The 15,984-nt window shown below is 34.8% G+C and overlaps 1 protein-coding gene across 2 annotated transcripts in view; it reads left to right on the top strand.

Annotated features, from left to right (window-relative positions):
• TPR (translocated promoter region, nuclear basket protein) overlaps window positions 1-15,984 on the top strand; it is a 55,626-nt gene that overhangs the window by 38,590 nt on the left and 1,052 nt on the right. The window contains exons 40-50 of one of the 2 annotated variants that reach the window (XM_070497714.1): window positions 33-116; window positions 2,861-3,061; window positions 3,827-3,958; window positions 4,127-4,217; window positions 6,130-6,314; window positions 7,734-7,802; window positions 7,917-8,011; window positions 9,971-10,077; window positions 11,326-11,433; window positions 11,567-11,723; window positions 13,681-13,799. In XM_070497714.1, the coding sequence (XP_070353815.1) occupies window positions 33-116; window positions 2,861-3,061; window positions 3,827-3,958; window positions 4,127-4,217; window positions 6,130-6,314; window positions 7,734-7,802; window positions 7,917-8,011; window positions 9,971-10,077; window positions 11,326-11,433; window positions 11,567-11,723; window positions 13,681-13,799 (1,348 nt within the window). The remainder of the gene's footprint in view (window positions 1-32; window positions 117-2,860; window positions 3,062-3,826; window positions 3,959-4,126; window positions 4,218-6,129; window positions 6,315-7,733; window positions 7,803-7,916; window positions 8,012-9,970; window positions 10,078-11,325; window positions 11,434-11,566; window positions 11,724-13,680; window positions 13,800-15,984) is intronic. The other variant, XM_014868633.3, reaches the window with a different exon arrangement.

Here is a 15,984-nt window from a genome sequence, read left to right on the forward strand (position 1 = left end):
CAGGGTTAACACACTTGCGTATCATGAATCAGGAAGAAGTTATGGCAGAAGAAAGTACTGATGGAGAGGTAGAGACTCAAGTATACAACCAAGATTCTCAGGATTCCATTGGAGAAGTAAGTAAGACGTAGCAAATTGTTGCTTTTAATGAATGAAGAAAGCTTTGACAAACTGAAACATTTGGACTTTTTTAACTTTCTGCTTTTATATTTAATAAAATATTATTAGAATTACCAATGCAATTTCTGCTTTGTTTTACCCCTCATTAGTATACTGCCTTCTAAACCTTATTAAAGAAATGTTTTTGTTTGTACTTAGCACAGATTTTCTAAGCTAGGAGTTGTCATGAGTAAAGATTATCCGCTCTTAATTATTTGGAAGGATGAGTGCTGCTTGAGTCTTGGATTCATCCATAGTGCCCCATTTGATGGTCCTCTGTTGCTCCCCTCTATCAGTTCCCTTACTGAATTAAAATAATTTATGAAAGGAAATGCATTTGTACACTTCTTCATTTTTTGAATTGTCATTGAGGCCTCTCTAGAGGCGACCTCACTAGTGGAAATGCATAGATTGAAGTTAGAAAGCACCAGGTTCCCTTCCTAATTCCACCACTTAGAAGCTGTATGACTATAAGCAAGTCATTCTCTCTCAGCCTCAGTTTTCTCATCTGTTGGAATGATATAACATAATTTTTAGTGCTTTCAAGGTATCTAAAATAGTACCTGTCACATATTAGACACTCAAAATATTACTTACTTTTCTTCTAGTCCTCTGTCCTGGATATTGAGAATTCATAATATACTAATCTTAGTAGTTTAACTATTAATAGTTAACACAGAACTCCTTACTATATGCCGAGTGGTGGTCTAAGAAATTTGCATTTATTAACTAATTTAATCCCCATAATAACCCTGTTTTCTAGGTGAAGAAACCAATGTCCAGGTAAGTCACTCAGCTAAGTTCTGATAGCATTGCAGCTGGGATTTGAACTCAGGCTGTCTGGTTTACAGTTGTTCTTAAGCCTGAAGCAATACTTTCTGTATGGATAAATTTTCAGATCATTTTACTCTAAAATTATCTGTTTAAAATTAAGGAATTGTTGGGGCTGGCCCCGTGGCCGAGTGGTTAAGTTCGCGCGCTCCGCTGCAGGCGGCCCAGTGTTTCGTCGGTTCGAATCCTGGGCGCGGACATGGCACTGCTCGTCAGACCACGCTGAGGCAGCGTCCCACATGCCACAACTAGAGGAACCCACAACGAAGAATACACAACTATGTACCGGGGGGCTTTGGGGAGAAAAAGGAAAAAATAAAAAAAATTAAAAAATAAAATCTTTAAAAAAAAAAAAAAATTAAGGAATTGTTTTAAGCTAATCATAAGTAACTACAGATTGCAAGTAAATTTTAGTTTCTTAGATGCATTAATTTTGTAAATTAATTTTTCCAGTTTTCCTTGGCTAAAAACAGAAAACTCAACATTCAAAATGAATACATAGTATTCTAAGTGACATCTATTTCATTTATCTTTCAGAGAGTGTCTTACCTGAAGAGCATCATAATAATTTTGAAATAATAAGAATAAGAATTTCTATTTTATTGCCAGACTTGGTTAAATTATACTAAAATCTTTTGTGCAAAGTTTTTTTTTGAGGTTGGCAAAATTGTCTATAACTCAGAAGTGCCATTTGGCTTTCCATACTGCCTTCTAGCACTGTCTACTGAATGTGTGACAGTTTACTTTGCTAATTTTCTGACAATGAAGCAGATGTTCTTTATAAATAAGTATTGCTTTTTTGAAATAAGCCTGTTATTTTAAGGCACATTTTTAATTATACCATGACTTACTCATTTTTTCCATTACACTGAACATAATCTTTGTGAATGATTTAATTCACAAGGCATTGTTTCTGGCTTGTATTAAAAATAACCAGATTTTTCTGAGTGCTTAACTAGAAAGTAGACATTTTCTTTTTTGAGATATATCAAAAATATAGTTAAAATTACAGTTTATTTCAGTAGCTAACAAAATGGAATTGTGAGGAAACAGAATCAGCAAAGAATTATTTTTATATCTGGTATCTTTAATGTAGTTTGATAGGATAGTCACAGTCTTTTCAGGGGGCAAGTGTGTTTGTAAAAAGACAGTAATGCTTGTTTACTATGTTTTTCAGACTACTTCTGGTTTGGGGTAAATTTTTTTTAATTAAATTATATGTTGCAGACTCATGGATGTTCTTTTTTCTGATTTTGGTCTGCAGCTGCACTGTCAGCTAACCGCAGTGACTGTTAAGCACTTGAAATATGGCTAGTCCAAATTGAGATATGCTATAAGTGTAAAATATGTGAGATTTTGAAGACTTATTACAAATTTTAAAATGTAGAATATCTCATTAATAATTTTTGCATTTATTACATATTTAAATAATATCTTGGGTATATTTGGTATATTGTTAAAATTGATTTCACCTGTATCTTTTTCTTTTTTAAGTGACTACTAGAAAATTTAAATTACTTATGTGAATCACATTGTGGCTCACATTATGTTTCTGTTGGACAGCACTGATATACGATATCATTCTGGTAGTTTTAACACACATATATTTGTATATATTTTTTTCTCTTTTATTGGGGTATTACCCAATGAGATTTATAATAATTCTTTTATAGGAAGACGATAAAGAAACTCAAAGGTTTATTTTCTTTAGCATATATTTCATATTAATCCTGCTTTAAAAGCCATTTTTTTCAAAATAAAATGCTAGTAATCTGTAAGTACTTTTTAGTCTTTACTTAAATCTACAGTATGTCACTAATAGTCAGATATAATTGACTTTTTTTAATTTTTGATTTTTTTATTTTTAAAGGGAGTCACCCAGGGAGATTATACTCCAATGGAAGACAGTGAAGAAACCTCCCAATCTCTACAAATAGACCTTGGACCCCTTCAATCAGATCAGCAAACCACAACTTCATCCCAAGATGGTCAAGGCAAAGGAGATGATGTCATTGTAATCGACAGTGATGATGAAGAAGATGATGATGATGACAATGATGGAGAGCATGAGGTAATTTTGTCTGAAATCATTCAGTATTTTTAAGCTGCTGGGTGAAATGCTGAAATCCTTGGGACTACTAATGCATCAACCAGTAAATTCTGATTCTCTGTCATTTTAAATAGACTATTTTGTGCTTCCTTATTGTGATTACTTCTGAAATTAATGTTTTATAAGAGTAAAACAAGTGATAGAAATCATCCCAGTTTGGTTTTTTTAATGATTGCTAAGCCCTTGAGGATTTGTTAAATTTGTTAGATTAAACTTAGTCTTAAATCTTATTGATTAGTGATGGTGAGTTTAATTATAAGCTGTATGATTTCTGGAGAAAAAAGGAAATTAGGAGTTTTTTTCTTATAGAGTCCCCTAATTCTTTTCAAAAGAAATTGAGGTGTCTTGGTATCTTGAAGCATGTTTTAAGTGAAACTTTGTATTTTGTTTTGAGAGTTAATCCTGTGTTGACAGCTTCTCATTTTAGGTTCTTTTTATTAATCAAAATTTTTTTAAGGTCATAATATAATATAATTTCATCATTTTCTTAACACCACATTTTAAGTTTAGAATTAAAGTGGATCACTTGACACTTTGTGGACATCTAGGAGCTTTAATGTTTGAACCAATCTCATGTGAACAGTTAGAATTCAGTCAATCGTTACTGTGCTAATTCCAGTAAGCCTTACGGTTTTGATATTTGCTGCCACTGAACTAATCTCATACAACTCTCAGGACAACGCCTATATCCTTGATTTTTATTTATACTTGGGGATTTTTTACTAGGATTATGAAGAAGATGAAGAAGAAGATGATGATGATGAAGATGACACAGGGATGGGAGATGAGGGTGAAGATAGTAATGAAGGCACTGGTAGTGCAGATGGCAATGATGGATATGAAGCTGATGATGCTGAGGTAACTGGCTACAATTTTCACCATCTATTTTAAGAACTTGCTTAAAAAACATACTGTTTTCCAAGAGTATACCTTTGGGTTTGTTTTTATTATAGTTTAGTTTGATTAATTACTTTTTAAGATAATTGTTTGGTTTATTTGCAGTTAGTACTGATATTTTGTTTTTAGGGCGGTGATGGGACTGATCCAGGTACAGAGACAGAAGAAAGTATGGGTGGAGGTGAAAGTAATCAGAGAGCTGCTGATTCCCAAAACAGTGGTGAGATTTTTTTTTTTGTTCTCTTTCTAATTGAATATTTCTGATAATATTTTCCGAACTAGGATTTCATTTAATTATCAGATAGGTAAAAAGAACTTAGTAAATTGGCAAGCAGGAATTTGGCTCTTGTTCTAGCTTTATCGCTATTATTCTCTCTGAAGTCTACTACATTTATATCTGTAAAGTGCAGTCATTATACTGTCTTCTACCTCATCAGACTGCTATAAGATTCAAGCATTTTGAAATCTGTAAAGTATTATAAATGCCATGTGTTGCTGCTGTTCTTATTAAGTGGAAAAATTAAATCAGACTTCTAACAGCAGTAACAGCAGTTCACAACCAGAAGAGGTCAGTCTGTTCAAGCTACGTTTCAAGATTTTTGGGTATTGAAGGTTTGCAATGTTGTCTGGTTTTGCAGTGAATAAAAGATTTTTTGATTGGTATAGTAAGCCTTTTGTTAGGTCTTGAAAGGATGAGTTCTGAAAGTCGACTGAAATGTTGTAGCCAGTAAAGGATTATGGTATTTCTAGAAAATAATTTTATTTTAGAATCATTTTAAATTATGTTTTAAACAACTGGTGATCATCTGGCATACTCTCCTGGTTTTATAGATGATACTGAGCCAAAATCATTAATAATAATGTAGTAAAACCTTATGTATTTAGAGTAATGGAAAAACAGTATATCTGAATTTCCATATAGGCCTGTGTATTTAAAAGTGCAAGGTATATGCTCCTTTGAATTAAGGAAAGCAAGGGCAGGCAGCCTTTTCAACTTTTAAGTTTTTTAAGAGAAAAATAAACTAATAAATATTAAACCATGTAATGAAGAATAGTATTACTTTTTAGAGAAGATGAGGTAAGGGGAGAGGTTAGTGATACTTTGGGTAATAATTTACATTTTATAAAATGTGTAGATTTAAGAAGCATCTTTTGTGTGTCACATAATAGGGATGCAGAGGAAAATTTTTTGCCTCTTTAGATATTATCACTAAAAGTTAAATCTTATGAGGGCAAGTGTTCATAGCCATTTTTCCCAGATACGAAGCGTGTAACAGATGCTCATTGGATACTTGTTGGAGACTTTCTTTTCTTTTTTTACAATCAAGCAAAAAATAGGCCTAGTAATCTGAATAAAATTAAGTTAGTGGATTGGTTTGGTACATTGCTAATTGTTACAAAAAATGCTTTTTCTGAGAAACTATACTTATGTATAATTATTTAATTCTTACTATAGGCTAATCAGATTTGGGTATCAGTGAAGCCTCTGAGAAACAAAAGCAAAGTGACTTAACCAAGGTTTTATAGTGTTAGGGTTAGAGCTAGATCTGATTCTAGACCTCAGACTTTTAAACCACTAAATTCTGTGATATCCTATTCAACTTTTCACAGTGGGAGACAACTTCTCTTGCTTTTACCGTGTATGTAGAAGACCCAGAAACTGAAATTCAAAATTTGGGAAAACCACAGTAGTAAAGTGTAATCATAAAGCTTTTTCCCAATCTCCTTCAACCTATTCGAATATAATACTGATACTCTAGTGGTCTGATCTTTAGATAATTTGCTCATTTTAATAATATGAACCAAAATTTATTAAATGTTTATTTTATCATGTGTTGGGCTAAGTGCTTTACATCCGTTATTTGAAACCTTGAGAAAAACCTTTCTTCTAGGTTGCCATTGTTCCATTAACCAACCAAGGAAATAGACTCAGGGAGGTTAAAGGACTTGCCTAAGGTCATACAATTGGTAATTGCACATTGATTATCTCTGGGTCCACCACACCTCACTACTTTCCTTCTGAAAATATTAGAGGTGAACATTCCTGGTGGCAAGATTTATACTTCCAAGGATTGTCCAGGTTATTTTGTAGTAAATTTAATAGTTCCAAATAAGCTTCTCTTTTCCTGTAGGTGAAGGAAATACAGGTACTGCAGAGTCATCTTTTTCCCAGGAGATTGCTAGAGAACAACAGCCATCATCAGCATCTGAAAGACAGACCCCTCGAGCACCTCAGTCACCGAGACGCCCACCACACCCACTTCCCCCAAGACTGACCATTCATGCTCCACCTCAAGAGTTGGGACCACCAGTTCAGGTATGAAAAGTACTGGTCATTCTGAAAAATGAACGTTAAAGAATCTTGGCTTTTTTCTTCCTTTCTTTCCATTAGATGTTACCTTTTTTTTCCAGAAATTAAATCAACTTTATTTTAATGTTTTGGCATATTTTTATAAAATATTTTGAACTGAAACTAATCTGATTTCTTTTCCTTGAATGTGGCAGTAATTTGCTTCATAAATGGAGTGAACTTTGGAAAGGCAAGTCTTAGTAAAAGCTGTGTATAACTGGAAATGATTATAGTCATAGCAAATAAAAGTCTGGTCACTGTTTCTACAGGTTAAAAAAGAAAGATTTTCTTTAGTTTTCATTAAAGTAAAACATATTTTAGCAGCTGACCACAATCTCTTTTGAAGATTTTTTTCTCTAAGATGCACATTGTTTAAAAAAGTGAAATTTTGGGGGCCGGCCCCGTGGCCAAGTGGTTAAGTTCACGTGAACTGTTTCAGCGGCCCGGGGTTTCGCCAGTTCAAATCGTGGGCACAGACATGGCACCGCTTATCAAGCCATGCTGAGGTGGCATCCCACGTGCCACAACTAGAAGGACTCACAACTGAAAATATGTAAGTGCGTATTGGGGGGCTTTGGAAGAAAAAGGAAAAATAAAATCTTTAAAAAAAAAAGTGAAATTTCTATTCTGCCTAATACTTTTTCCTCTCATTTTTTTGCAGTCATGTGTTAATTTCTGTTTTTAAAAGTGTGCATGACCCTTTATATATAGCGCTCTTTGTAGTAGGGTTGGACATCTCTTAATCAGAAGCTCTTGTACAAACAGCAGGAGAAATACAAAGGCTCTATTAATAGTCTAGCTTGAGTCTTACCTTAGAGTGTACTGAACTCTGTCAAGTGTAGATTCTAGTAAAATACCACTGATGAAGGTAGCCTCATTATGTTAAAATACAGTCTTAAAGGATTATGTATGGATCCTGCAAAATATACCACATCTGTCAATTTAGAAATTGTCTAAATTGGGAAACAATTTTTATGTAGTCAGTACTGCTGTTTGAACCCCAAAGGGTAATTAAACCTTAAGATCCAAAGGCATTCCTACTAACATTTAAATTAAGGAGGTAGGAACTAAATTAGTTACATATAAATAAGATGAGATCGAAATTGGTTTTAAATATTGATTAATATTTTGTCTATTGGTTAATAAAATATTTGTCTCTTGGTTAATATTTTAGTCTATATATTTAAAAATTTGTCACTGTTTAAAACTGATTTTTTTAGTATAGGATTAGTAACAGTTTTTCCTGAGAAAGTATCCTGATGATTACTTTATCTGCTAACATTTCAGTTACTTGATTACCAGCGTAATTAGGTATATCTGTTGATATTTGGTGTGTGTTTCGTTGTCTAATTCCTTAAAACAAATGTAATTCCTTTCTTGACACAGAGAATTCAGATGACTCGGAGGCAGTCTGTAGGACGTGGGCTTCAGTTGACTCCAGGAATAGGTGGCATGGTAAGTACCTGCCCATCATGTAAAAGCAATTCATTTGTTCATCAAATATTTGTGTACTCCATATGTATGTTCCTGTCATGCCTGTTTAGTTCCTGTTTTCTGTCTGTGTTTTAGCAGCAGCATTTTTTTGATGATGAAGACAGAACAGTTCCAAGTACCCCAACTCTTGTGGTGCCACATCGTACTGATGGATTTGCTGAGGCAATTCAGTAAGTTAATGAAAGGGAAACATATTTGGGACTGACTAATCAAATGTGTTTTGCTGTTAATTTGTTTACATTTAACTCATTATTTGTTGAATCCATCTCTACTGTGTACTAAGCACTTGTGGAAAGGAGGGTTGAGGATGTAATCGTGTTGGGAAAATTTATACAGAGATGAATGAAATACAGTTGTTTCCATCAGGAATTTGAAATTTAAAAGCAGTATAATAATGGTTAAGAACATGGACTTTAGAGTCAGCATGCCTGGGTTTGAAACCCAGCTGTACTGCTTTCTAGCTGTGTCAGGTTACTTAGGTTCTCTGTTCCTGAGTATCCTCATTTTACTAGTGGGAATAATAATACAGTAGTTCCTACCTTATAAGTTGTGAGAATTAAATGAATTAATTTATGTTAACCTGTTTAGAATATTACGTGGCTTATAGTAAATGCTTTATAGATGTTGGTAAAGGTGTGTTGGTAATTACAGTGATCACGATGGATAGTATTATTGTGAAGCTAAGCATGCGAGAAACTTACTAACGTGAGCAATGTGGGAGAAAAGAGGCTTTGTTAATACAAATGAGGAAGTGATTTATTCCAACAATTGGAAGAAAAGACTTTGAGAGGACTTAATGGGGACAGCATTGAATTGAGTCTTGGAAAAAAATACCTACCATTTATTGAGCATTTCCGTGAATCAGTTTATTTAATCTTCATAACTATGAGAGTAGACACTTGTTGCCCTTCTACAAATAAGGAAGCACAGAGATATTAACAAATTTGCCAGAGATCAGCCAGCCAGGAAGTGGCAGTTTTTGGCTTCAAACCAGTCAGTCTGACTAGTACCTGTGTGACCTGTTGTGCTATACCACTCCTCTTAAAGGATAAAAAGGCTTTCCATGAAAGTATACATTTTAAATTGTGGCTGAAGTATTAGTTGCATAATAGGATGTACTTGAAGATCAGAGTAAAAAAGTTTCCACAAAGTTGGGAAAAGATTGATTGTTCTATAGTATGTGGTAACTTGGCTATCAGAACCATTTTTAAACTTGCTCAAGTAACCACAACTTACCTCAGCTAACACAGTTTTACAAGCCAACCAATCAGTGTCAGTCCCTCCCTTCCAAAAGTCAGCCAGTCAGAAACAGACTCATTCTAATTAAACAGTTTCTAGTGCCAGCCAATCAGTAGCATTGTCACATAGCTCAGAAGAACTCAAGGTTCTTCTATAGAAGAATAACATGGAGACAAGATTAAAAATCTGCCTGAAAGAGAGTGGCCTTAATTAAAGGAATAGAGTTGAAATGGGAAAGAAGGTAGATTCCAGAGTCATTACAGAGGTATATTCCATAAACATTAGTAGCTGGCTAGCTAAGGAAGGATAGGGTAAGAAATGGGAAAAGAATGAGAGAATACTATTTTCTACCCCAGATTATGGGCAGCAAGGTGGATGATAGTGCTACTAGGACACAGGGAAAACAAGTTTCTAGCAATCTAATACTAGATTTTTTTAAATGTGGGAGCCATTTTGTGAACTCTTTCAGATAAGAAATGGGCCAGAGGGGTGACCTGCTTTATCTGGGACTGAACAGTGAAAAGAGAGACGAAACTTTGTCTCATGACTTTATTCTGACTTTTTTTTGTTACGTCTCATGTTGCATTTGTGTTGCTTTCAGTATATCTACATAGAGATTTCTAGCAGATTGAAGAAATGTGAGACATATGTCAAAAGAGCTGAAAGTTATTTATATATAAATCACATATAATGTGAATCATGTGATTCTATTATTACAAAATGACAACTATTTTCACAATATTTTTATAACAGTTCCTTTATCAACTTTGTTTCAGTCTGTTTCCTTCCCACTTTGTTTATACTCATTCTTTCTTCCTGTATTTTTCTATCATTGCAGTTTAAATAGGATAACTTTAATTTTCTTCTTAAATTAATTTTTTTCTGTTTAGTTCCCCACAAGTTGCTGGTGTTCCTAGATTCCGGTTTGGGCCACCTGAAGATATGCCACAAACAAGTTCAAGTCACTCTGATCTTGGCCAGCTTGCTTCTCAAGGAGGTAAATAGCTAAATAAAAGCTTAGATCTGCTGGATTTTCATGTATTCAGTAATAAACTATTCTGATGTGATTTTTTTTTAAGGGAGCAAATATAAAAAAGTTGATATATAAATAACGCTATGCTAATTTATGGAAAACGGTATATTTACTACTTATTAAACATTGCCTTGCATTTAAATCTTAATCTTTCCAACAAAGTTCTGAGGTTTTTGAGCATAAGGACTAGCTTTGACATTTGTATCTCTTCTGACTCCCACTACAGTATCATACATATCTAAGTATTCAGGAATATTTCTTGAACCAATAAATATACATAGGTACTACCGGTCGTTTTAAAGTTGTTGGAAGGAATGCACCATATTTTCTGTTTAGTTTGACATTTAACAGTCTTAGTTCAATGTATAAAACCAGTTAGATATTTCCATTAACATTAAAAATAAGAAAAATAAAATGTTAAAAATAATGTGGACTAAAATGACCCCGAAATTAAGTAATAGTAGTTGGTTATTTGGACATGAATTATGCTAATTCTGGAATTACATTTTAATCCTCAGTTGACATCCATATAACCCACTATGTTGCTGGGCAGCTGTGGCAGCATTTTGTAGGTGAATACGGAATGCATACTACTTTAATAATAAGCCCAAAACAAAAGATGAATCTGCAGCCCTCATATAAGTTATACAATATGTCTTAGTCCCTGTTGTTTTAGGATGTTACTTCTAATGCTACATACCTCTACCAATATAAAATTGTGAGCTGACTTCATATGTATTCAAATTTTACTATGGCTTTGTATTATAGGACAATTCCTAGACTTGGAAGTTAGATCTAGGCTTCAATTAGAATGCCACCACTTACTAGCTTTGTAACTTGGGGAAAGTTAATTAATCTCCTTGAAATTCAGTTTCTTTAGCAAAAAGGGGACCAATAATACCTTGCACTTTTGGTGAGGAGTAGATTCTAACATGGTATCTAGTTCATAGTCGGGGACTCGATAAAGTTAGCTTACATGAAACTGTAAGAGCAGCATTTTAGCTGGGTTTTTTTAGGATACTTAAATTAGTGTTAGGGAGCTTTAAAGGATGTGTTTAAATTGTATTTACAATGTTCAGGGATTGATTTTTTGCTTGATAGGCTAATTGTGGGCTTCCGCAAAGTTGTGTGTCTCCACTAATTGGTTTTTTTCTTTCAGATACCTGGCTTATTGACAGTTTTATGTCCTTTCAATCATTCATTAATGTTTAGAATTGTCTTTAGGTTTAGGAATGTATGAAACACCCCTCTTCCTAGCTCATGAAGAAGAGTCCGGTGGCCGAAGTGTTCCCACTACTCCTCTACAAGTAGCAGCCCCAGGTAGGTATCAAAGGCAGATTAGTAGATGATGTGTTTTATTGGCAAAATGGAAACCTGTGAGACATCTAGCTAAAGATTACCTAAACCACAAAAGTAAAGTTTTCATTGCTTTTTTTGTCTTTTCTTTTTGAAGTAACCGTATTTACTGAGAGTACCACCTCTGATGCTTCAGAGCATGCCTCTCAGTCTGTTCCAATGGTGACAACGTCCACTGGCACTTTATCCACAACAAATGAAACAGCAACAGGTGATGATGGAGATGAAGTATTTGTGGAGGCAGAATCTGAAGGGTAAATGTTTACTTTGTAATTTTTGCTTGCTTTGGACTCACCAGACTTTTAGATTTGTTTTCCTTTAGCCAGGAAACAATCTGCTGAGCTGTATTTTCAATAGCATCTTATTAAAAAGTAAACCGAGCCATATATTTTAAAAAACTAATTTTTGCATATAGTAATATATCTTAGGACTTAAAGATTGTTATTACAGAAGACAATTTTTAAAAATGGTTATCTCCCTGAAACTTGCGTGTTGTATTCAAGAAAAACGTATTTCTTTAAAATTACTGGTACCCTTCCATTAATGTAGCTACCTGAACTTTTCCCCAAGAAAGAAGTCTTTCTGTGAAAATCAGAAATATTCGGAAATGGCTCACTTTCCATTCAGTAGTGGGCTCTTAAGTATACCTCACTTATTGTTTATTTATGTGCATTTAGAACTTGGTGCTTGAGATACTGACTTCTTAGAAATTAGAAATATCCTGGCAGTTTTCAAGACCTGACTACATTTTTAACGGATTAGTTATACATAAAGTTTAACAAAAGAAGTTTTTCATGATAAGTCATCTGGAGTTTTTTTAAGCCAAAGGAAGGAGAGTAATTTAGTGTAAAGAACCACTCGACAGTGGTCTTGGAGAAGTTAATTTTTCAAGGTGGAACCTAATTCTTTATAAAATAAAAAAACTTGGACTACTTCGTGTCAGAAGCATAGCTTGAAGTAGAACTCAAATTTCCTAGGTAGAGCTTAAAGATTTTGTTTTATTTAGCAATATTTTCTTAGTGTAACTATAAGCCAACTCTAGTATATGAGGAAAAAAGCAGTTTTATTATTATGCTCTGACACAGGGCTACTTAATTTTTTAGAGGTTACAGACCCTGCTGAGAACACTAGCTGCCATTAAATTCCATACCATATATGCAGGTCACTTTATATATGTCATTTCTGACCCACGCAATATCTCTGCAAAGTATTCTCTCCATTTTCCAAATGAGAAAGCTCAGACTCAGAGCATGTTTAAATAACTTGCTTAGACTATACCATTGGTAACTGGTTCAGAGTGGATTTGACTCCTGACTTCAGCCTCATGTACTTTACACTTCACCAGCTCTTCTCAACCTCAGCACGTAGTCTTGAGAGGTATCTTTCAGGTATATCGTTACTAATAATTGTACTAAAGTTTGCCTATGATAAAAACTGGAGCAGATTCAAGTTATTCTCATACTCTTATCTCCCTCACTTGCTTTTTTTTTTTTTAAAGATTTTATTTTTTCCTTTTTCTCCCCAAAGCCCCCCGGTACATAGTTGTGTATTCTTCGTTGTGGGTTCCTCTAGTTGTGGCATGTGGGACGCTGCCTCAGCGTGGTCTGATGAGCAGTGCCATGTCCGCGCCCAGGATTCGAACCGACGAAACACTGGGCCGCCTGCAGCAGAGCGCGCGAACTTAACCACTCAGCCACGGGGCCAGCCCCTCCCTCACTTGCTTTTTGATGTGCTTTCTCGAATGGGGGAGAGAGAGAGAGTTTTAGCCATTGAACCAAGAATTCACATACCCACAGCCTATCTCACCTGGGCTAGAGCACATGGTGAGTTATTATTAATAGTTGTGAATTGTTTTAGTTCTCTGCTTTCTGAGAAGTTGTTTTGAGATTTATCAAAATCTGGATGATGTATCTCTTGTGAATGTCAAGAATATGAATACCCTTCATCAAAAAAAAAGAAAATAACAAAAAAAAAAGGAAAACAAAAACTGAAATTGGAACATATCCTCGTGAGAAGAGGAATGAGGAAAAGCAACTTGAGCTCTCTTTCCCGCTGTCCCTTTAAAAATGTATGGTTACCAATATCGAGCTGCAATTTTGAGTTGGAGGGGAGCTCTGGGTTATTGAAGCGACGAAGAGTTTGGGAACAATTTAGAATATATTCTAGGATCAGTTTTATACTTTCTAATCAATTTTTGTTTTCCTTTCTTAGTATTAGTTCAGAAGCAGGCCTAGAAATTGATAGCCAGCAGGAAGAAGAACCTGTTCAGGCATCTGATGAGTCAGACCTTCCTTCCACCAGCCAGGATCCTCCTTCTAGTTCTTCTGTAGGTAAGTTCTGGCTCTTGACTGCAATACAGCTTTGATACATCAAACTTATTTGCAAAAGACACTGCTTTATTAGTAACAACTTGATAATCCTTTTTTCCCCTGAATTTTAAGATGCTTTACCTCAAAGGGAAATTTTATTCTATTAAAGGGAACTTGGCTTATATTAAGGGGAATTGGTTCTATTAGAGGTGCTCCAGGGGCTGAGGAACGGATTACTGGGAGGGAAGCTAAGGAGTAGTATTTCAGGTCTCCTGCCTCTGTTTAACCCAGAGCTGCTCCATTTTTATTTCTTCTACATGAGATTTGATATAGAGAGTTGAGGTGTGGGAGGTCTGTTGCTTCACAAAACTGTTTGAACTTTACTGATATAAACAGTTTCAAAGTTTAGTGCTTTTTTAAGTTGACTTTGAAAAATGCTGTTTAATGTATCTTTCCTGCAATAAAAATTATTTCTGTATTACTTTTTACAACATAATTAACATTTATTGAGCACTTACTGTGTATCAGGCAGTATTCTAAGCCATTTACATATTATATATTCATTTAATTCTCACACCAACCCAATGTGGTAAGCACTCATCCCCATTTTATAGATATGGAAACTAGGGCACAGAAAGATTGAGTAACTTCTCCAAAGTCACATAGCTAGTAAATTATGGGCAAGCCAGGATGCAAACTCAAGAAGTTTGACTCCAGAGACTCTACTCTTAAACAATACACTATACTAACTTATCTACCTCACAATTTTTAGGTAGGGAATTACTCATATTATTGAAGAAATACAGTCCTCAGTCATCCACTCTTGATTATTTTTATTTTTGAATTGTTTATAGCAGTAATTCTCAAACTCTGCCATAGAACCTTCAGGATTTATGGAAGATCTATCTATTTAGTTACTACCTTTTTCAATCATGGAACTTTGCTGTCTCAGAATTTCTTCTTCTGCCTCTCTGCTGCTTTTCTATGACACATCAGCCTGTTAGCCAGCATCCCTAGGTTTATATCCCATATCCACCTTTTAACAGCTGGTAACTAAATCTCTGCACATTTCATTATGAAATACAGACATTCGTAACTCATCTTTCATTCAAGATTAGAAATAATGTATGTAAAGTATATAGCTCAAATGGTTTACACGTTAATAAGGCTGAAGAAAATTGTGGCTATCCTGATTATTAATAATACAATTACTGAAGTTGTGTACCCCCAGTTATATTCTGATGTCCCGTGAAAGTTGTCTTTCCTCAACAGGAGAATGAATGCTAGTTACATCTTACCAGGGCTTGCATCAAAGAATATAGTTCTTCTTCCCTTGTACAGTATAATGTGAAATTAAGATGTCTTTAAATTTATTTGATAATATAAAATACTAAACCTCCCATCTGAGCACTTATTCAATTTGAGTGCCAGGCAGTTTCACAGAATGCATTACTAAGAAAGTGATATTTAAGTAAAGACCTGAAAGAGCTAATGGAGAGAAGCTGTGCAGTTATCTGGGGGAAGAGTGTTCCAGGATGAAAGAAACAGCAGATGCAAAGTCCATAAGGCAGCGATGTGTTGTGTTCAAGGTCAGCAAGGAGACCAGTGTGGCCGGAGCACAGTAAGGACAGAGAGAGGCTGGCAGGAGATAGGATGGGGGTGGGAGAGGATGGGTCTAGTAGATCATTGGAATTGCTTTGGCTTTCATGGATATAGCAGGCTTTTGGAGGGCTTCAAACCGAGTAGAGACAGATCTGACTTAAAGACAACAGTATCAGTTTGGCTGCTGTGTAGAGAAGAGACTGAAAATGAGTAATGGGCAGAACCAGAGAGAAAGTTTGGAAGATATTGCAATAATTCAAGGTAAAGATTGTGATGTTTTAGGCTGAATGGTAGAGTTAAGGTTGTGAGAAGAGGTCAGATTTGGAATATGTATTTAAATTAGAGCTGGCCACATTTGCTAATGATGGGATTTGGAGTGTCCAGAAAAGAGAAGAATCAGATTAGTTATGTTATTCTCTAGTAGACTGTTGTTTCCTGAGGGACATGATACTTTGTTTTCCATTGTATTCCCCAACCCGTAGCACAGTGTCTTAGGCACCAAGTAAATATTTATTAAATTAGTTGAGTGAAGGAATGAAAAAAGTCAAGCACCTTTTTTTCAAATAGAGAGGATTTTTTTTTTAATTTTTGCCCTTTCTTTTGT

Source organism: Equus asinus, chromosome 25, assembly GCF_041296235.1.
Source record: "Equus asinus isolate D_3611 breed Donkey chromosome 25, EquAss-T2T_v2, whole genome shotgun sequence".
NCBI classification, from domain to species: Eukaryota; Metazoa; Chordata; class Mammalia; order Perissodactyla; family Equidae; genus Equus; species Equus asinus.